The following is a 23965-nucleotide window of genomic DNA, read 5'->3' on the forward strand; positions in this document are numbered from 1 at the left end:
GTTCAGTCAACATGCTTCCTTTCTCTTTTGTACTGTTTGTATTAGTCTTTGTGGTTTAAATCAAGGAATTGATTTCCCCCCAATCTTATTCAAGGTCAAATTAAACAGATGTGATAGGAGTTGAAGTTTGTTACTCAGAGGAGAGGTAAGATCAATAACATTGATTTTACTATTGCACAGTAATCTGTTTTATTAAGAGTTTAAAACAAGGTTTCTATTTGCATTTCTGTTGCAAATGCCTAGTACTGAAAAGCGTTTGTGGAATTTAATCTAGCATTTAGGCATCAGGGCAGTAACATTTTCTTTTGAATTTACAGTATTTGCTTACTTCTTCAGAACTTTAAGGGCAAAGTAAATCCATTTGACTTAACAAATCTATCCATGTATCCAGGTCACTGCATAGGGCTGCAAGGGCAAAGCGCATGTTTAATGGATTACTGTGGCCCGGCATGGGGATCCCCTCCCTACTGAACGATTTAATGACATGAATCCAGAGGGCTTTTTCACACACATGCTGTACACATGTACACCCATTGTTCAGCAAAATATTTTGTACTTTGCATAAGTGAGGAAACCATCAATAGCAACATTTGAAAGGTGATTAACTGTAAAATAGGAACAGAGTGAGTTTACTCGTCGAAGTACGACACAATAACCCTCTATCCTGTGCCATGACAGGCAGGTCAGGTCAGACCCCTCTGCAGTGAGTATTTCCACCTCTGTGCTTGTCCCAGCAAGACCCAGAAGCCTCCAGGACTTAAGGTTCCTTCCCCTGCTGTTACTGCTATTGAATTTTAATACACTGTACATTATTTTCCTTTGATAGATTCATCACGACTTTAGCCTAATTTCTATTAATCCTTTGTAAGCCATATGCGTCTACAGACCCAAGCGGGATGGTTTCTGTTTTGGACGTGTGGCAGTTAACTGGTTAAAATATTGGTTTGGAGCTGCCTGTTAAGCATGTGAAATAATTTCTCAATTTAGTCAATTCTTTTTGCCATATGTTTTCTAATTTCAAACTACATAAACAAAATATGGGGCAAAATGTGTGGAATGCTGGCCAGGTAAAATAAACTCATAAGGGGATCCTTACAAATTCCTTGGTTTTTTTCATATATCAGGTACATTATTTTCATTTCCATGAAACACTAAAAAGTAGCTCAAATTTTTAAAAGAAAATAATTTCTAAGATTTATTAAGTGCTCACATTGCTATTATTTTTTTTCATTAAATCCTTTCAGTAAACTCTGAAAACAGGCCACAATCAGTTAATATCTAAGCAGTTGACCAATTATGAAATTTGGAAATTATGAGGCCATCTGTATACCAAAACAAACTTGACTGGTTTTACTTCTAATGTTTCACATGACTAATATAATTTGAATTTTAAAAGACCTATGCTGTCTAAATCTCAAAAGATAAAGTTTCCCTTGAAAAGATTATAATTTTAGAATTGATTTATTAATTTTCTCTAAGAATGATTAGCCCAGTTATGTCATGACTCATTTTTGTTTATATTTCTCACAAGGCACATATAATATGCCAATTCTTTAGTTTTTTGTCCCCCCGCTCTAGCAAATTGTTCGCCTTGTTATTACACTATTGGTAACCACAGTAAGAAACTAGTGGTTTTCCCACTTATCATAAAACTCATCCTCTCCTAAGGCTCTCTCTTGGATGTAAACAGCTTATTCATTGAACGATTAAAAGACATAACAAGTTCAGCCTCAGTATTTTTTAATATATTTCCTAGGGGAAATGAAAGGCAGATCATAGAAGGCTACCACCCAATTAAACTAGACTGGCAGTCTCCGTAGCCTACTGGTGTATAGGGAGTCAGGGATGACCTACACTGCTAGGACTTCGTATCATGTCATTATTGATCAGCCAGGCCTAGAGCAAGCACGTCTTTCATTGCCTCACTAGCTTAATAAAAGCAGAAAGTGCTACCATAAAACTGAAAGCAGGTATCACACAGAAAGATTTCTACAGAATTTATGGATCCCAGGCACAAGGCTCTGAGGCTGGTATAACTTTATCAGTGGCCGACATTCCAAACAAACAAATCTTACTCTTGAGGACAGGTATGACAAGCATCAAAAGGTTCCATTTCATGAGGCAAGTGAAGCCTGAGCCAATCCCCTGCTTGGCCAGCCACAGGATTTACTGTTGACATTCTAAAGCCCTTACTTTTTGGGTCCCACTTGGCCCACATTGACCCGCACACAGATGACTTTTCTTGTCTGCATGCCAACAGAGCAAGAGGCCTCCCTGTTCCAAGTTGTAGTTGTGTTGAAGGATGATACTGAGGTGTCCTCAATGCACTGGCCCCACGGACCAGTTTGCCAGTGATACACAGTACAGGGATGCTCGTTACAGCTGCGCACCTCTTGCAAAGCACTTGTATTTGGACAGTGAGTTCCACCTATAAAAGTGAACAACGTTAGCAGATTAGATATGGTGCCAACAGAGACTTTATCATTTCCTGTTTCTTGAAATTAACAATAACAATGACATCTGTTACTCATATATAGCATAAAGCATATGACCAGCACACTGCTAAGGCAAATTACCTATTAACCTTACTTCATTTGGTGTGGTGTGGTGTGGTGTGGCTTAAAACATAAACTATGTGGTGTACATGAACTCTGTTTGGGGGAACTGTGGAGGACCTCAAAGAGAGAGAGAGGCCGCTGTTTTCCGGAGAAGCCTATGTGATTGCTGACCAGGGGAAACAGGGGCATTAAGACTCTGTGGATGGAGAAAACCAAGTGTGTTTTCAAAGGTTATCCCCCAAATTGAAAGTCTTAATTACAGCTTTTAAAGTTCTGCTTATTTTGATATATTAGGCTGTAGGGTGATTAGAAACAAGTTTTAAAATCAATTAATGCTTACTGATCTTCCATAGCATTTCTGGGAAAGCCATACAGTAATGGTAATATTGTATTTCTTGAAATCTAAGATGTCATTGGCTGTGAAATATACTTCACTATATGTGTCCCAAAGAAAGAGAAATTAAACTATAATACAATGTTTTTTATCAACTCTAATTTTATTGTATACTTACTGAAATAACTTTGTATGACTTATTTACATAGCTTTTAAGGAATTCACTCTTTGTCATACATTTAAAGAGAAGGTATTCCTAAAAGTTCTTTATCTTCACAGTCCAAATCTTTCGAGTCACTGTTTAACACACCCATCAAAGTTGGTGTTCTCCTAACAGTATTATCTCTGTGGCATCAAAATTGTTGATGATGCAGGATTTCTTTTAAAAAGTGCTCCCCTGCAGTATTTCTTTCAGAATACTGGTACCCATCTCTAAGTTTTCATGCTGTTGCATTGGTAATGGCACCAGAAGATGCCAATGAAAAGTTTAAGCAAGCAACTGAGGAAGGGTTTATTTCCCATTCTCAATAGTCCTTAGTTGTTTTTGTTTATTTGTTTTGGGCAGAAATACTAGTATCATAGACTTGGTTAATGCCATGGGGAATAACAATGAAATTCACATGTATTATCAAGGACAACAATGTTGTAACTGCTGCTTGGACACAGTGGTTTTAAGATGCATCCACTGTAAGCAGCAGTAATTATAGAGATGATGAAGGGTAAAATAGATATGTCCTTTAATCAACAGAATATGATCTAGAGCTGTCATTATGGAATCTTTTTTTATGTTTTAAACCCTATTATATGTTCTAGCCCTAGTACTTTGTAAGTAGTGAGACTCACAAGTTAAAAATCAGAAAGTTGAAGAGTCCATACAGCTTAAATGATGTGGCCACAGGAACAGCTAGGAGTTTATGGAGTCCAGTTTCTTACCACTATGGTATTTATAATTCCAATTATGAAAATGAAAAGCAGAGTATTGGAGGAATGTACTGCTTAATTTATTGACTATTTGAGCTATTCAAAGTTATGTAGCTTCTAGATTTCATCTCAGGAGCAGAAAATAACTGGTTGTTAATGTAGAATGTTGCAAATCTTGGGTGTGCATCACAAATACTTGTGATAGTAAATGAAATACATTTTGAATTTAATAAAAGGTGGATTTTAGATATTAGGAAAGTGAGTTTTAAATTGTGAAAAATAAATAAGTAAAGGTGATTCAATACCTAGTGACTGTAACATGGAAGATGACCTCAAAAGTTTGAGATTTGGGTAAAAGTCATAAACAAAACCACAAATCCACACCCTGGGCTGATCTTCAGGTATCACTTTTCTTATGAGTAAGGACATTCCTGCATTCAGCAAATAAATCAGCATGCAATTTACGTGAGAATTTAACTGCAATTTAGAATCATTTATGCAGTGTCAAACATAGGACCAACATCAGAATAACCTGCATTAAACACATTTCATTAATGTCCCCCTGCTTCATGAAGGTGAAAACATCTGTCATAGTTCATATTTTATCGTCCATCACAAAGCTCAGAGGCTCTGGCAGCCTAAGAAAAGAAGTTTAGGATTTGAATAGGAACGAATCCTAAAACATACTAATTGGGTAGGGAAGCAGTAAATGAGTACTCTTATTACCCATTCCCTAAGGCTCTAGATTTATCCATTTTTATCTCTCAGACAAATATATGCTAATTATAGAAAAAATATATATAATCTATTTTAACCATACATTTATATTTAATAGCAAAATTATTGATATACAAAAATGTGTTTATAGACCTCGTTTTCACTGTGAGGATACAAATGCTGCTTAAACTGTGATTTTGAAACTCTGAATTGTTTTTGACATTGGGTTTAACTTGGTTGGCTTTGGAAAAACTGATAAAGAAAAAACTTCTACAACCTCAGCATAACATGGTTGAGCAACTGCAAGATAGCTGTTAAGTTTACAGACATAAAGGCTATTTATTTCCTTGCCCCAATCCACATTAAAGCCGCTTCAGCAGTTTTGGCTCGATGTCAGGCTACTTGTACAGATAAGCCCCAATGTGGTTTTAATTATAATAAGGATATGGCAATTTCAAAAGCGTGGCTTGGAGTAATCAGTCACTGCAGCATTGTCATGTTGTTTTGGGAATAATTTTATGGTAGAAAAATTGATAGATATAATACTGAATTTATTTATTATTCATGGGAAGATCTAATGCTAAACATCTGGGAATATTTCCTTTGTATTGAGGAAATTATAAAATGTCATCTGTGACAAAATTAGTGATGTGTATTTTAAAAAAATTCTTATACATAAAAATATATGCTTTATGCTTTCATGATTAGTTAGGTTCTTTATCATTCCATCAAGGAGAGTTTAAAATACTTCAATGAAATTCTGTCAAATAAACCTCCATGTTCATATAAAAAGACCAACTAGTATGTGCAACTGTTCTCTTAGAAATAAAAAAAAGTAACTTTTTTCTCCTAATATCAAGTCCATAAAAGCTTTGTTAGGATATTTTTGAACAGACCTATGATGTTTCCGGTTCTCACCACTATGGTATTTATAATTCCAATTATGAAAATGAAAAGCAGAGTGTTGGAGGAATGTACTGCTTAATTTATTGACTATTTGAGCTATTCAAAGTTATGTAGCTTCTAGATTTCATCTCAGGAGCAGAAAATAACTGGTTGTTTACAATTTAGATGCCCGATTGAAAAAAAAAAAGCAGTGTTCAAAACATTCATTGGATATGCATGCATTGAGTGCAACATGCAATGTTTATGTCCAATGAGTCACGGGATAACTAGAGGGATTAGAAATGGTTCCTGCTACTCTCAAGGATCTCATACTGCAGTGGGGGGAGAAGATAAACCCATACTAATGTTAAAAAGGTATTTAGAATAATTGGGATTCAGAAGTGTGCGATGTCATTAGTTTTGAGGGCCTGAAAAGTGTCTCAGGTAGGAGGCACTGAGGTGAGCTTTGAAGGAATAGGACTTGGACAAGCAGAGTTCTGGGAAGGGTGAGAAGGAAGGGAGAATTTTATTGAAACAGAAGAAAAAATAAATAAAAGCAAAGGCACGCAGGCAGGTATGACCCTGGGAATTAGCAGTATTGATGCAGTCAATGAGAGTGCAGAGTTCACATGAGGAGGTAACTGGCCACAAGGATAAGAAAGTGGACGGGGCTCACGTTAAGGAGAGGTTGTGCGTGTGCTCTGAATGACAGTGTTAAGATGCCTGTAATTTTGCCTGCGGTTGCAGCCATATCCCTTTGATCGCAGACCACTGCTGGGTGAAAAGCGCATTGGCAGTGGCATGATTTCAGGGAACTGGAGGAGCATTAGCCACAGAGAAGCTCAGGAGAGTCTGTTCAGCACCATCCCCCACTCCCTCCCCCTCCTTTTTTTCCTTGCAGAAAGAAGATCCCCCACTGTGGAGTGTGGATAAATCCTGTGTGGCGGGCCTGTAGGACAGGCTGCAGCAGAACTCTTTTTTTCAGAGTCAATAGTGAGAGAATGAGGAAATGGTGGCATTTATTTAGAAGCTGGAGTTTTGTGTGTTAGTACACACAGAATGGATCCTGGGTTCTTCCAATTCCCCCAGGACATGTAAGTGCTCCCTGGCACTTAGAATTAAAATCATTTAAGTTGTAAAAACTGAACAAGGTAAAAGAGAAATATTCCTCTCCTCAGTGGTGTATACTATAAAATAGAATTATTCAAGGCTACTAATTATTTGAGAAAAAATTAGTGTAATTTGATTTCAATTTGCATCTATTCTCTGCATGGATAAAGCAGGTATAAGGGCACACTAAAATTTGGCTGATAAAGTTATAACATCAGGTCATTTTGAACTTTGAAAATATAAATATTATCTCATTTCCGGCTCTGTATGAATAATTATAATGAGAATTAACAGAATTTATTTATCATACTTAGTGGAAAACATTTTGAAAATTATTTTTCTTTTTCAGACCAAGTTTGTTAAGAATCTGCAGCATGGGTTCAAAAAGTTAAGGAGGCTATAAGTCTAACATCAATTTAAAGTTTTTAATTCAAATTCAACCTATTACTATTTATATTAAAAATATGACAGATTTAAGTCATAAAAGAATGCTTCCTTTAGGACTTCCAACATAATTTTAAAGTAGCTTTTGGGACTATAGTTTACACAACAGAAGGAAGTGGGTTTTTCTTACCTTAAGGTATCATATAATGTTAAAAGTGAATTACAATTTTATTGAGCCAGAAGTCAAGGTTTTAGAAGATACACACACATGCACACGCACATGCACACCACCCCACACACATTTTATTTTTAATTTGAGAAGAAATACTTTTACTTTCTCCCATATATTAATTATCTCCAGTCACCAGTGGTGATTTTGTTTCCAAAAGACAACATTTCAACATAAGCAGCATTTTATGACAACTCCTGTGTGTTGCTGATAATAGGTTACATAATGTTACTCAAAATTGTAAGATAAGCAATTATATTATTCAATTCACTTTTATTCTATTATTTTGGTGGTTTAATATTGAACCAACCTCAAAATTACAGGAAAATTAAAAGTATACTATCAATAATTTTTCCCTAGACCATTTGGAAGAAGTTATTGAAATGATGCCCCATTACTTCAATACTTCAGTGGGTATTTCCTGTAATAAGGACATTTTCCTACACATTAGCACATTCAATATTCAAGATCAGGAAATTAACACTGAAACATTATTGCCATCTAATCCTCAAACCCATTGAGATTTGCCACTGTTCTCAAATGTCCTTTTTATAGCAAAAGGATCTAGTTCAGAATCAATTATGGCATTTAGATGTTATGTCTTGTTAGTCTCCTTCAATCTGAAATAGTTCTGCCATCTTTCCCTGATTTCCATAATTTAGAGAATTGAAGATTCAAGGCCAGTTATTTTGTACAATGACTATCAATCTGGGATTTGTCAAATGTTTCCTCATGTTTAGATTCTGCAATATGCATTTTTGACAGGGATATCACAGAAGTGACGTCATATTCTCGCTGTACCACACCAGGAGCGCAGGATTTTTAGCTGGTCCATTACCAATGATGCAAACGTTGATCACTGGATTAAGGTGGTGTATGTCAGACTTCTCCACCAGGGAGATAATTCAGACTGCAAATATAATGCTCTTCATCAGGTATTCAAGTAAGCATGTATTTACTTATATCAAGTGTGGATCCATGGTTTCCTATTTTATCTAATGGGTTGTAATCCATTAATCATCATCATTTTAACATTCCAATTGTTCCCATATGTGGTCAGTGGAGACCTTCAAGCTCCCTTCTGCGACCTTTTGACACATTTTCCTCTTTCTTCTTTTGTGGCATGAGATTCTCCAGGCACTTCTTGTGCTTTTCCTATTCTAGCCTTAGAATCAGCCATTTCTCTAAGGGGCCCTGGTTCCTTTCTTTTGGAGAATAGCATCAGAACCAAGATCTGAGCACTGAATGCACTTGTGGCTACTGGAGTCTTGGAATTGAAATAAAGCACTTCTCAGATCCTTTCAGTGGCTATAGCTAATATACGTGTATATTATATATTATACTAGAGGCCCAGTGCACGAATTCATGCATGGGTGGGGTCCAGTCAGCCTGGCCCCAATAGGGGAGGATCAGGGCTGGGCCTGTTGGGAGGGGGAGACAGCAGGAGTTTGGCTGGCCAGCCCACCCCGATTGGGGGCCTGATCAGGGCCAGGCCAGCTGGCCAGACTTCGTGGGTAATTGGCCGGCGGGCCCTGCCCCCGAATGGGGTGGGCGGACCAATTGGTGGCGGGGCTGGCCATGGGGAGGGGCTGTGGGTGGTGGGCTGGTCAGCCCCACCCCTGATTGGTGTGTGGGGAGGCAATTGAGGCTGGAGCTGGCTGAGGGAGGGGCTGCAGGCGATTGGCTTGGCCCTGCCCCCCTATTGGGGTAAGGGGGGATGATCAGGGGCAGGGCTGTCTGGGGGAGGAGCTGTGGGCCAATCAAGGTGGTGGGGGGCCCATTGGGGGCGAGGCAGGCCAGGGGGAGGGGCTGCAGGAGGTTGGCCAGCTGGCCCCCGGCCCCCATTGGGCTGGTTCGCTGGCTGCAGTGGGCATCATAGCAACCAGTCATTCTGGTCTTTATGGTGTTATGGTCACTGGCTTTTTATATATATAGACATATATATAAATACATACACTCACATTTATATTTATTTCTATGTCTGCCTTAGTGAATTGAACACAATGAATTAACATTGATAACTTTAAATTCCAATGCAATATAACAGGGTTTATTCTAGTTTTCTTGCTTAACATATTGCTGACTGGCTCCTCCAGCAATATGAAACCTGACTTCTATTATTTTTAATACATGTATTTATTTGGTCCTCCCTCCCCACCACCAATCTCTCTCTGCCATCTCCATTGCTGTACGCACAGGATACCTTCATGACCCTGCCATGTTCTGACACCCTGCATCAGGCCACACCCCAATTACAGAAACCCTTCTCAACCCCTGCCTGGCCCCAGCACTCCACACTGGACTGGCTGCCTCAATGCTGGGATTCCCTCTTCACTCTGCCTGTGCTCTGATGCCCTGTGTTGGGTTTCCGCTTCTACCCTCTCATACAATTCTCATCTCCCATTGCTAAGCATACTCTGTGCCTCTGACACTTGTGCCAGGCCACCTTCTTCCCATGGGGGATGCCCTTCTCACCCAAGCTTGGCTCTGACAACCCACTCTGGACCACTTCAGACACTACCCCTTCCCCCCATCACCTGCTGGCATAGATGCTCAACTGCTTGGCTCCACCTAATGGCTGTTCAGGAACTGAAAGAAAAAGGCTAGAAAGGAAGAGGGAAGGGACAGAAAAAAGAGAAAGGAAAGGGAAAAGAAAGAAGTATAATATGAGGAAGAAGTTATATTTTATTTAATAGAATAAAGAAATAATCAATAAAAGTTATAACATTTTAACAATGGAGAGGCCTGGTTTCTCTACTGAATTAAGGCCAGTACTCTGGTGAGTTCTACTGGAATAGTCCTTCATCATATATCTATGGACAGAGATAAAGACATAGATGTAGACAAACATATGCACACATACACATAATAAGAAGACTGAATAAAGCAGGTGCAAGGTCAGCAGCCAGCACTCCTCTTTTTTTTAGCACACAGTAGGATTACATTTGCCTCCACTCTGCTTGAAGTTAGGTCCAACTTCAAGTCATGATTGTATGATTTCCAATGAAGTGTCAGTGGAAATGATATAAAACACTTCTGGAGGGAATAATTTAATGTGGATGCTTTAAAATTAGCAGACAGACTCTTCAACTATCTTCTTCCACTGACATGGAGATTATGAAGTAGGTCTTTATAAGGAGGTGCAATGCTGAGACATTTTATGGCTTTGTAGAGTTACCCAACACTGTAGCAAAATTCCCACAAGGCAGAAATGATTGTTTTTTTTAAGTTATGAAACTTCTGAGCTGTCTGTACTGCAGCAAAACTTAGTCCTTATGAGGTTATATAATCTTCATATAATGTTTAAAGTAAATTTATGACTGAAATAAACAAAAGTATAGGTTCCTGCATTTATTTTGTAAGTCCAGATAAATACTTTGTTCATGAATTTGTTCAAAAGTTATTTCACCAGAAATTTCTATAATTTTATGTCTCAAAGCTGTATATGTAATTTTACTAATGTGATCTTTCCCCTTAAGGTTATCACAGTAATTTTCTGATCCACAGAAAATTAGAAACATTTGTGACACATACAAAACACTAATTCTTGGGGAATAACACAAAGACCTCCTACTTTTATTTAGAATTATGAAGGATTATCTAATTGCAGGAAAATATTTTAAAGTTCCTAGAAATCTAGTTCCTAAGTACTTTTTTTAAAAAAAAATCTCAGAGTTATAAAATGCTTGCTTTGAGGAAGATAAAATATGTGTAAGTGTCCAGCAAATAATAGGTATTAAATAAATATTTTCTGAAGAGTCTTCATTAAATATTTCATGTAATTACACCAGATTTTGTAACTGTTATTACCAGAGACAAATAGCAGTAGATTCCCCATTGATGTGGCTTTTCTGTGGTTTCCATTTAAAATTATGTTTTGAATTTATGCCTTTATGATTTACTATATAAACACCTATGATTTTCCAGCACAGCTTGCTTAGGATGCAGCGACTAGACTTAATTAAAAATTATGGAAGTCTCACCCTTTCACACTAAGTGGATGATACATATCTAAGAGCAATCATAAATTTCTGCCTTTAAAGCATTTCATGACCTTTCTGTGTGAAGCATCATGTCTACAGAAATAATGATCTGGTGAGTTCTGCAAGCACGGCAAAATCTCCATCATGTGACTCATGGGGCGAAAAGTCACTCATTACTAGTCACACAGCAAGTGTCTGCAGAGTATAATGGATTTATAGGAAGCGGGGTGACCACAGATTTAATTTTAATGAAGTTCAGGACATAATCTGAGTTGATAGAGTTTGAAGTGTGAATGTAATCTATATAAGGTTAAAGTTATTGTTTGACAACACAGATAACATAATTTTCTCTCTCTAAAAGGAGCTACTTTTCTATAAGGTTCCACACATACACCTTTTTTTTTGGTAGCAAAAAGATACATTTATTTTAAGGTGACAGGAATAACGTTTGGGACACTACAGAAAATTGGAAATTTTCCCATATGTTGAATTTTTAAAAATATATTATTTCTCCCATGACTTAAGGCCAAGGAAGTTATATTTTTGTATAGATGTTACATATACAGATAGCAAGTTGAATCGAATAAGAATACTTTTAGGTTTTCATCACTAAAATGTTTCATAAACAGAAAAATAAAATAGGTAACCTGAACACTCATCCAAAATTAAGTATTTGGGAGTATACATAGAGAAACACATGCTTACTACAAAGAGAAATCATCATTTATTCTATGAATGAGAAGAGCCATTCAGCTTAATCACATTTAAATAACACATACCTATATAATCCTGAGACAGAACATGCCTTAATGTGACTGAAGTTGATTTACTTCTGTGTTCCCCTTACTCCTGTGTTCTTTTCCAGAAGGACAAGATTAAGCATGACATTGTATCACCAAGTCACACAGAGGCCAAATTAGCATTGGATATAAGCCTGAGAGACAATTACTAAGAGCCTTCTATTTCCTGACAATGAAGCAAACACTAGTGGGGTATGAATATATGACAAAAAATGCTTTATGCACCCAGTAGGATGAAGTGATCAAAGAACAACATATTTTTAAAATGAACACAATCTACGTATGGGGTCAGAAAACTAAATGGTTGAACATTCATGTAATATTCAGTCAAGCACCAGCCAGGCTGATGTTTATTTTTAAATTAAGTTTATTATTGAATATATTTGCCTATTTATGAGAAGGTGGAGTGTGATTTCAAAGAGAAAAACTGACTGCTGAAAGAGAAAAACCAATGAAACCTGACCTCTGGAATTGTGGGAGCCATTTTTACAAGTTTAATGCTTTGAACTGGAAATAATTTGAATTGTTAGGTAGGAAAAAAGGCAAAGTGAGCTCATGTTTAAAAGTCTTTCTTCTTTTATTAAAGACTAGAGGCCCAGTGCATGAAATTCGTGCATGGGAGGGTGGGGGAATCCCTCAGCCCAGCCTGCACCCTCTCCAATCTGGGACCCCTCAGGGAATGTCTGGCCTCTCTCCCCTGCCGGCCTGATTGCCCCTAACTGCTCTCCCCTGCTGGCCTGATCGCCCCTAACTGCCTCAGCCTTGGCCCCCGCCACCGTGGCTTTGTCCAGAAATACATCCGGAAGATGTCTAGTCTATTCAGTCTAATTAACATATTACCCCTTTATTAGTATAGATTTGCTTTTAAGATTAATTTTAGGGAACAGAAGTGAAAGGAGTTTTAGGGATAAAATAGGCAGGTTTACGGAGATTTCTGAATAAAGAGGGTGCATGGGGAAGGAAGGCATAGATGAGGGGTTGGAGCCACCAGAAGGTATACATTCACAGAGGAAAAAAAAGGGTGCTACAGGATAAGGGGAGAGAAAGACCTCCATTCACAGAAGATAAGGAAAAGCCACAGGGTATGGGGGAAAAAGGAAACAAACTTTCACAGAGGATAGAGAAATGCTGACAAATGGGAGAAAGGAAAACAGATTTTCACAGGAGATAGAGAATTTTACCACTGAAGCGGGAGAGAATAAGGGGGGTACCATGTGGGGTTTGGGCTTTGAAGCTGATATTCTGCAAAAGAGTGACCAATGAGAAGGGAGTATCCCATTGAGATAAAGAACTACAGCCTTTATAAACCTTAGCAGCAAAGAGCTTAGTGGGTTACCCTCTTGGGACCCCCTCCCTACCTGGGAGTCTGTATTTGCTTCCAATAAATTTCTACCCTTTTCATCTACCACCTCTTATCCGGGGCTTCATTCTTCGAATCCATCTGGACAAGGACCTGGGAAAGAAATCACCCTTGCATCCTGCTCAGGAAAACAACCCGAATCAGAAGCAAGATGTCAGGTATGTTAACACATATAAAATCTCCCTGGATTGCTGGATTTTTGGAAGTCAATTTTTCTGACATCATCTTATCCAGGCAAGATAAAGAAAATGCATGCCAACTTCTGAAAGGAACCCAAGTGCCTTCTGAACCTGGTAACCTTACCTTCTTCACCCGCATAAGCCAGAATGGACCGAGATCGTATCTGTTTCCCTTCTGTGGTTTTCCCTGAGCAGGTGTATGAGCAGGAGGACCAGGAAGACCACATGGTGAGCACACAGTCCCTTGGGCACGGGGCATAACAGGCGACAGGGATGGGGAAGATAGCATCTCTGCACAGCTGTCTGTCAACTTCTTCTCCTGGAAAAGACATCATCATCATCAACACTCTATCATCTATAAAAAGCCAGTGACCGGACGCCATAACAACCGATCGCTATGACGCCCAATATGGCCAGCGAACCGCCCGATCAGGGGGTGGGGCTGGCTGGCCAACCTCCTGGGTCCCCTCCCCTCAGCTAGCCCTGCCCTTGATGGGCCCCCACCACCCCAATTGGCACACAGCCCCTCCCCTGGGCTGGCCCCGCCCCTGATCACCCCGCCTCCCCAACCCAATAGGGGGTCGGGCAGGCCGGCCAACTTCCTGCAGCCCCACCCCCAGCCGGCCCCACCCCTGATGGGCCACCACCCTGATTGGCCTGTGGTCCCTCCCCGCAGTCAGCTCTGCCTCCGATTGACCCCCCTACTCCGATCAGGGGCAGGGCCAGCCAGCCAAGCACCCATGGCCCCTCCCCCAGGCCACTGGCTCCCAATCGCCCCCCCCCCCACACCCTATTTAGGGCAGGCCAGCCAGCCCCCCACCCACAGCCCCTGCCCACATCTGAACCCACCCCCAATCAGCTCCGACCACCTCAATCAGCCCATGGCCCCTCCCCCCCACCAGCTCTGTCCCTGACACCAATCGGGGGTGGGGCTGGCCAGCCAACCTCCCATGGCCCATCCCCTGGCCACTGACCCCCGATTGGCACCCCCCACCCCATTCGGGGGCGGGGCCAGCCAGCCCACCGCCCACATTCCCTTCCACACTGACTCTGCCCCCAATCGGCCCCCCCACCCCAACTGGGGGTGGGGCCTGCCAGCCAATTGCCCTCGGCCCCTCCCCCCAGCTGGCCCGGCCCTGATGGGGCCCTGATCAGGGCGTGCTGGCTGGCCAACCTCCTGCCGTTTCCTCCTCCCAACAGGCTTGGCCCTGATCCACCCTGATTGGGGCTGGCCAGACCCCACCCGTGCACGAATTCATGCACTGGGCCTCCAGTTTTTAAATAAATGTAAAATGAGCAATTGAAACCAGATGGTCACCAAGATAAATTAGGTTCTTAGTTAAATATAAAGGCAAAAGTGACCAACCAGATGTTAAAACCACAGAAAAAAGACTATATATATATATATATATATATATATAGACTCATTTATGGATAACTACTAGTATCTGTCTACATATCTTCTTCTATTATATCAATATAGAGACCAAGTACATTGTTGAAAGTATTTTTATGCTGCAGATACTTTCCCAGAAAATAATTTTACACTTACAAAAAGGAGCATCAATTAAATATGTTTCCCTCTTTATTTAGTTATTGGAGATGAGCCATCACTTATAAATAATGACTCTATCCATAGAAGGAAACATATGTTTTCATGACCCAACTCATAGGTATCTCCATTTGCAAACACTCCTGTGTCTCCCAGAGAATTTAATTATGTACACTTGGCAACCTTTTTCTTTCATTAAAAAATTAGTTCATTAGTTGGAAATAGCCAGAAAATGTAAATGATAGGATAGCATTATAAAAACACTGTTTAAGAAGGTCCCATGTGGGAGGGGGAAAATGACAAAGTAAGGAAATGGCAGAAGTATGATGGTGTCCCTTATGCACCTAAAAATCTCCAGTGGCTTCCTATTGCTGTTAAGATAGAGACCAGATTTTTTAAAGGTTTACAGTACCTCAAATGACCTGGCTGTTGTGTCCCTTTCTAGCTTCATCTCACTCTACTTCCTCCCTTGCCCTTGAAACCCATTTAGTATTTGTTGAATGAATACAATGAATTATACAACAGGCCAATGAGAAAGAAAACATCATTGCTGTTAATAGATGCCAAAGATAACTGAAAAAATTACAAATAAATAACCAAAATAGAGAGTGGAAATAGTCTCAACTCGGTGGCTTAGCTGGTTAATGTAGGGTGCTAATGAGGTCAATAGAACAAAGTGAAATAATATACAAACAAGCAAAAATTAATCTGGTATTTTGCCACAGAATATAACCATAATTTTGGATGAATATCAGAAATGCGTGCCCAAAGCAGTAGTCACTCAGGTGATAAAGGGTGACTGACTATGCCACCCTTCATCGCTATTAGAAAAACAACTCAAAGCCGTTTCTCACTGATGGAAGGTTAGGGGCATCGGTTTAACATGTAATCCAAAAACAAGACAAAAAATTAGAAGTCAATTGAAATGCACTTATGTATTTATAACCACTAGTTTGCAAGCCTTAAATTATTAGGCATATTCACTAGTGAGACTCACTAAAATGACAATTGAGTTGTCATAATATAATTCATTCTTCTTTATGTAATCTGATCTGTGGGATCTCTTTTAATTGTTTTTATTGGCTTTAGGGTTTGGCTTGTATTCCAATAAAACAATATGATATATTGTGGATTTATAGGAATGTAGGTAGAGTACAAAATTCATAATACAAAGCATTTAATATTTTACAATTGACCTAATAATGATGAGTATTTTTCCTACTAGACTTTTGTTCTTAGTGCAAGGAGGGGCTTGCATATGTCTTATGTCCTTCATTGCTAACCTTTATTGTTCCAGCTACTCCCTTTCACTTTAATTTCCAACATCCTGTGGAAAGTAAGGCAAGGTTGGGCTACAGTTTATAGTCAACCTGGAATTACAGCTTTATGTCTTCGCTAATAGTTACTTAATCATTTCTACTCAGAAGAATTTATTCTGTAGCAATTGAGAGTGTGCTACATGTGTGCGATTAGATTAATTTGGCGTAAGTGATACATTTTTGTTTCTTTTAGTGTAAACTTCAGGGATGTACAATTTGAACATTTTTTGCTTTTTGAGTTTTGTTTTTTCAACCGGTATCCGGTTCCTTATGCTAGTTCTTTTTCACTTATCTTGTTCTGCTTGCCCAGGTGTATTTCCTGTAGGCACATTCCTTATACCTTAACTCTCTGTGGAGCTGTTCAGACTCACCTTGGACTCAACCTTTAAGATTTCCTTAGATTTCAGCCCTTACTGCACTCCCCCAACTTTGCCAGGTGTGATCTTGTCCATGCTCGCCACTCTGAATGCTCCCACCATTGTCTAGCCATAGTAGCTTTTTCCCTGTCCTCCTACAAACCAATCTCACATTGCCTCAGAGCCTTTGCATTCACTCCTCATTTTGTATGAAAATTTCAGATCTCCATACACAGCAGAGGGCTTCTCCACATTCAGGTTTCGGTTCAATTGTCTCCTTCCTAGAGGAGCCTTAATTGACCATTCACAATCTCACAGTAATTTCATTTCATTTTCCTTATAGTTTTAACCACTACTGTTCTATTTAGTTGCTTAAATGTTCATTGTCTGATACTACCATTATATTAAAAGCCCAATGAGGGCATAATCCTTATCTGTCTTGTTCATTATTTTATATTTAGAACCTAAAACAGAGCCTGGCACATAGTACACATTAAACAATCTTCTGCTAAGCGAATCAATGAATTAATTAATGTTAAGCTGTTCTTTCAGGAAACAGAATGTTGGGCTAGACAAATGTGAATTTAAGTACAGTATTTTTTTTTTATGGGTTGATTTTTAGGGAGCGAGAGGAAGGGAGGGAGAGAGAGAAACATTTACTCATTTATTGGTTGCTTCTTGTATGTGCTCTGACCAGAGATCGAACCCGCAATCTTGGTGTATCGGATGATGCTCTAACCAAGTGAGCTGCCAGGGCAAGTAGAGTATTTCTTAAACTACCATGCATTCAAATGCTCTAGGACTTTGCTAACGTGTAACCAGTGAGCAGGCAGCAAGCATATGCACCACCTGGAGGTTGCGAGAAATGCAGCGTCTCAGATCCTACCCACTGAGTCATAACTTGCATTTAAAAAAATTCTCAGGTGATTCATAAGCATATAAAATCTGAGAAGCATTGCTTTAGGTTTTTTTTTTCCTTTTTTTTTCTTGTGGTTTGAATAGAACCAGACTGCCTCTTGAAAGGGCAGCTGTATACGACAAATTCATCTTGATTTCATACCTAACATCATTTGTTTCTCTGTAGGATTTCCCTTTATACTTGGATGAAAACCTTCATTCACTGAATAGTTACTGATTGCCCATCTTTTGTCAGGCACTGTGCTATGAATATTGTATGCGTCATCTCACTTAATGTTCATAGTAACCTTTTTGAGGTATAATTGACATATACATTATATTAGCTTCAGGTATACAACATAATGATGTAGTAGTTGTATGTATTGCAGAATGCACAATAAGTCTAATTAACATCTGTTCCCATACATAGGTAAATTTTTTTTCTTGTGATGAGGACGTTTAAGATTTACTTACTCTCTTAGCAACTTTCAAATATGGAATACAGTATTATTAACTATAGTCACCATGCTGTACATTATACCACTGTGACATATTTTATAACTGAAAGTTTGTATCTTTACAACAACCTTCTAACATGTGTTACTATTTTTTTTTAAAGGAAATTGAAACTCAACAAATTTAAGTTGACTGTCTCAGATAACAGAAGTTTGATGACAGAAGCATGGAATTGAGTTCTAGTCAATTCCCTAATCTACTTTTTAACTGGTATGATGGTAGGGAGAATGCAAGATGCAAAGGAAGTTAATAATGGATGAGCCTTTGTCTACAAAAAAGTCAAGAAACTGGCACTGTAAGTTGCTTCTCAAGGCACAGTCATGCAGGGTTGCAGCCACACACTGTCTCAACTACAAAGAATATGCATTGTTTACATGTCCAGGGTTAACTATTTTGGATTATAGCAATTGAACAAACAGCAACAAATCTGAAGATATGGAATCATTCAGATCTTTGACTTTGCTTTCAATGGATGCTTTAATCAACTCAATTAATTGACCACTGACTGGAATTATTAGGAGCTATACTCTTAAGCTAAATCTACAGCATTCCAGACATCAGTCATCTGGGAAATACTAGGAAAAAATAAAGTTAAAAAAAGTTGGCACCAAAACCGGTTTGGCTCAGTGGATAGAGCGTCGGCCTGCGGACTGAAGGGTCCTGGGTTCAATTCCGGTCAAGGGCATGTACCTGGGTTGCGGGCACATCCCCAGTAGAAGATGTGCAGGAGGCGGCTGATCGATGTTTCTCTCTCATCGATGTTTCCAACTCTATCTCTCTCCCTTCATCTCTGTAAAAAATCAATAAAATATATTTATTTATTTTTTTATTTTTATTTTTTATTTTTTAATATTTTTTTATTTTTCGCTTAAAGTATTACAAAGGGTATTACATAAGTGTCCTTTTTTTCCCCCCCGCCCTTGACACACCCCTACCCTCCCTTACCCCCCAGTGTCTTATGTTTAAAAAAAAAGTTGGGTTTATGGCTATCACAGGAAACTCCATAACTTGTTATCGCCAGCTATTTTCTGAGGCTGTCTCTTCTATCTTACTTTTATATAAAAAGTGACCCTGGAAATAAGGTCTTTACTTATAGGAGCTACAAAAAATAATTTCATCCCTCTAACTCATATTAAAACTTGTTTTGATTGATAAACATTATTTCAATTAGATAAGAACTATTTCATATGACATTATTTCAGAGAACATATGCAGCAGGATATTAAACATGTACATATTTAAACATCAGGTTGATATTCTTTCCATATAGAGAAATGGAAATTTTGCTGCTGAGCACTCTGGAAATTTCATTTTTCCATATCATCTGCCCTACTGTTTGGACATTTTCAACCACCATATGTCCCCATCCTAGAAACTCTGATTATCTGAGTGTGTACCCCAATAAATCTGGGAAGACACACCCAATTATCATTACAGTGAATGACATAGTTCTGTAACTCATGCAGGTATAGACCAATGCAACCTATTTCTCTTTCTTTAGTCTTCCTCAGGACAATTTCTTAGCTAGATTCTGAACATAATGTAAGAAACACTGAGAATCCTTCTCACACTTGCCTTTGTGGATTAAATGTAGTATATATTTTTGCCAAACATTTAACAACAGAAAATGTTTCAAAGGCCTATTTTGCAATTATGTAACTCCCCCCCCCCCCCGCCCCCCGCCCAACCCCATGAAACTCTGGGCATTTTAACCAAACCTGCAAAATGTATACTTTACATTACATATAGAACACAGAATTACATGAAGTAACAAATGCCCACATATTACAACTTACATCTTACATTGAAGCACATCTGGTTTTAATTTGTTTGTGATACACTATACAAACGGTTGAAAAAATGAAAATGCTTTGGTTTTCTTTTTATGAACTCAAAATGGGATTTAATGTTTAAGTTACTGTCTCTCCATTTACCCCTCTTCTTTGAAAATATAATTTTAAGACTGTTTTTAATAATTCATCACTTTAATCAACTTGAAAGATTTATTTTGACATCTTTAAAGTAACTTCAAAATTTCCCCTTGTTTGGCCTATTTTCATGAACACCGCCAAACTGTTTCATATACTCTTTTAAAAGATATTCATTCATTCTACTGTGTTTCCTATTATCAGGATAAGAGAATTGAACATCTGCTGGAAGTAATTACACTAAAAATTCATGAAGATTTCCATAGAAATAACGCAAAATGAGAATTGGGGTAAGAGGATACACTCGTTTTTTCCTTGGTAAAAGTATATACTAAATGTTTTTGCATTCATTGTGCTGCAGCCTAAATATAATATAAAACGTGAATCTTGGTTTATCACGTTTTTTATTGTTTCCAGGTTTCTATAGCTTAAAAACTTAGTCAAGAACACATTAATACATTAAAAATATAATTAATTATGTTTTATTGTAAGGCATATATGTATTAGCACTACTCCCTAAATGTCCCTTGCATTATCCTGATTTGTTTTTAATTACAGAAATGTGCGGATGGTTATGATGGGTGGTTTTTAACAGGCACAGTAGTGGTATGTGCATTGCACCCCAGAAGGCATTGCAAAATTGAAACTCGGCAATGTAATAAAATTAAAAGAGGGGTGAACAGAAAGGAGTAATAAAAAGCAGAAACCAGATACAGAGCCAATATTTAAAAGAGAACAACATACTATTTAGAAACTCTCTAGTATTGCAATTTTGGGATCAGATTTTTCTTGCAAAACCTATACAAACTCTACAGTAATCCTGAGAAGTATTATTGAGTTGCTGATGTCTTTTGTATTCATCAGGAATTATCTTAAAAATTCATATTGACTTTGATAGTGAAAGTCCTTATTCATATATTTTGTTATTTACTGATAACGTATAAATTTTAAAAAGAATTGAGATGGGAACATAATGCAGTCTCATATTTGCCTGGATCTTTCTAGAAAGCATTTTCATATAACAATCTTATCTGAATTTTAACATAACTGTAAGATATATAGCATCTTACAACCATTTACCAACTACGTGCTCTTGAGCCATCTTACCTATTCTAAGATTTAGCTTCCTAATTTTCCAAATGGAAGCTAATAATATTTATCTTATTGTAGTTATGTATATTAAATGAGAAAAAAATTTAAGCCAAGTGTCTTGCCCAGTGTCTGCTCTTGAGCCATTTTATCTGTTCTAAGATTCAGCTTCCTAATTTTAAAAATGGAAGCTAATAATAATATTTATCTTATTGTATCATTATGTATATTAAATGAGAAAAAAAATTTAAGCCAAATGTCTTGCCCAGTGTCATGATTGAAAAATGGTATCTATTTTGCCAATACCATGTCTACATCATTACCTTCTGTCAGTGGAAGAGTTGACCATTCTATCATACGACTATGGGAATGGATCTGTTCCATTCTAAGCATCACTGTGTGTCAATAAACTTGAATTCATGTGCTTAATCATGCTTTTCCTAATTCTGCTTATAAATTGGCTTGCAGAAAGATATTAGCAAATACCATTGCATTTGACTCACAGAATAAGCTTGATCATTCAGTAATTTTGTATTGTCCTTTTTGTTAAAGTACTAAGGTTGTAAGGAAATACAGAAATCCAAGGAAAAGCAATTTATGTAATTATGACTATTACATTTTCTGGTTCATATTTTGAAAATTATTTAGAGTTGTGTTATAAATAACTTCTGGGTATTAATCAAAATTTTTAATTGAAAATTATACCAGAGAATATTTAGCTCACAGCGATAAGCAGAATTTCCAAAATGTGGGATCCTACAATGCTCCTTTAATCTCCTTTCTCTATATAAACTAAATAATTTACATCAACTTTTAAAAACTGTAAGCTGAACAGCTGTACACGTGAGTTTCAGTCAGAAAGCCTCTCAGGCATTTTCTAGATAAAAGGTAAAACATTTCTTCTTCAAGTGCTATGGGGCAGTTACATTGAGCAATATTACAGTACTAAATGAGAGAAATTATGCTGCTAAGTAAAAGAAATTATATATTAGGGTCATTCTGAGGAGTTATCAATACAATTAACAAAGCAGTCTCATTTCTTATGATCTACGGCTTATTTATTTTAACTTTAAAAGCTTATGTATATAGTGAGTTCCACATCAAACATGTCGTTAGAATTTCATTACTCTGTAATAAAACACAATTCCTGTGCTGTTCTCTTCAGTCTCTCCCTCCATCACGTTAAGTATTTTGCATGTCCTAGTCTTGTCAGCCCCTCATGGAACCTCGCAGGGCTCTCTGTGGATAAGGACCATTGGGTGGCTTTTCCTTTTGCTTTGTTCCTTTTTGTTGTTGTTCAAGTCTTGGTTGTTACCTCACATTCTCTCTCTGAGGGAGTCTCACATTTCCAATCTGTCCTGCAAATTATCTACCAAACAGTCTGCCAGCCACACTGCTGTGAGACCATTACACCCTCAAATGATTCCCTGTAGCTCTCCAGATCATGCATGCATTCATGTCTGTTGTGTTTTAAGACATTCCACCATCTGCCTCCACTTGACATACGTTGTCTAGTCCATTTCCCATGCCCTGGTTTATTTGCAACTAGACTAGGCTCAGGAGACCTCATTGCCTAGAAAAGGATGACTTGGAGCCTTTATCAACTCTTATGTTAAAAATCAATTTTAATTTTCAAAATTTCTTGTTTAAAACATCTTTACTTCCTCTCTTTCTCCATGCCTAAATTTTTGGATCTCTTTGTTATTATCAGAAATAAAAAGAAAGTAAAATTATTCTACAGATAGTTAGTACAAGATCACAATGTGCAAACAAGTCTACAGAATAATAGGAAAATTTTTTTAAATTTTTAAATAAACCTATACTTGACTTTGGAATTTTGCCCAAATTAGACAGATCAAATGACAGAGATATTATGTTTATCACATAAAACATTCATAAATAAACAATGTAAAATGTTGTCGCATTGATGGGAGACTGTGGATTGATGGGATAATTAGAAATGTCACAGTTTCTAAAGAGAGATATTTTGAAGGTAGTGAACTTTGAACAGAGTTTTGAGGAAATGAAAGCTAATTGATCAGATATGAGAAAGAGAGAGCAGTAAAAAATGGGACATTGATCTGTGCAGGAGGGCTTTGAAGTAAAAACTATTTCAAAGAATAGTTATCATCACTAAATTTTTCCAAGACTCTCAACTCTGTTTTCTGATGACCCCCATGTAGAAACACTGAAAGTTTGGACTCTAAAGACCATACTGAGAGCTACAGCTGAGTAAGTCATGATCTTCCCCCTTTAATCTTCATTATAGTGGAATATCTGCTAGTAAACAACAGGAAATTAATCCAAGAGAAAATGAAGTTTCAATGATGAGGGAAATATTATCCTATTAATTGGTCTGCTTCCATATTAAACATCACCAATGCATTAGGAACTCCCAGCTCATTTCATCAACAGTTGACACTTATAGTTAGTTATTCAGGGCCATCTCAGAGTTAATCATAAGAGTTTGTAATAAAAATGTATTCAGTTGATAGAGAAGGGGCATTATCAACACAGCAACTGAGATAGGAAGTCTCTGTTAAAATCAAACAAAGCCAAACCATGATTAATAAATAGTTGAAGAAAGAAAACCTGTTGTTCTATAAAACATTTATATGTGTCCTGATGAAAAGGTTGGTTAGTCTGAAAGAGGCCAAAATGGAACTCAGGAACATATGTCCTAATTAAAGGACAATGCTAACAACCATCTAGGAAAATATAAAAAAAATACTCTAGCTCACCATTTTCTAAACTTGATGGTGGTGGTGGTGGTGGGGGGTGTATCTAAATATTTCCATCTTCAGGTCCAATGAGAGAACTAAACTACTCAATTGAATCTACAAAGAAA

General features: G+C 37.9%; 1 protein-coding gene across 1 annotated transcript in view; it reads right to left on the bottom strand.

The window, feature by feature from the left end:
* Window positions 1–23965, bottom strand: part of THSD7A (thrombospondin type 1 domain containing 7A) — a 301949-nt gene that overhangs the window by 73341 nt on the left and 204643 nt on the right. Inside the window, exons 7-8 of the mRNA XM_014452449.2 lie at window positions 13585–13779; window positions 2194–2428 (exon numbers count right to left, since the gene is read on the bottom strand). Coding sequence (XP_014307935.1) covers window positions 2194–2428; window positions 13585–13779 — 430 coding nt within the window. The remainder of the gene's footprint in view (window positions 1–2193; window positions 2429–13584; window positions 13780–23965) is intronic.

This window comes from Myotis lucifugus, unplaced genomic scaffold (assembly GCF_000147115.1).
Source record: "Myotis lucifugus unplaced genomic scaffold, Myoluc2.0 scaffold_15, whole genome shotgun sequence".
Taxonomy (NCBI): Eukaryota; Metazoa; Chordata; class Mammalia; order Chiroptera; family Vespertilionidae; genus Myotis; species Myotis lucifugus.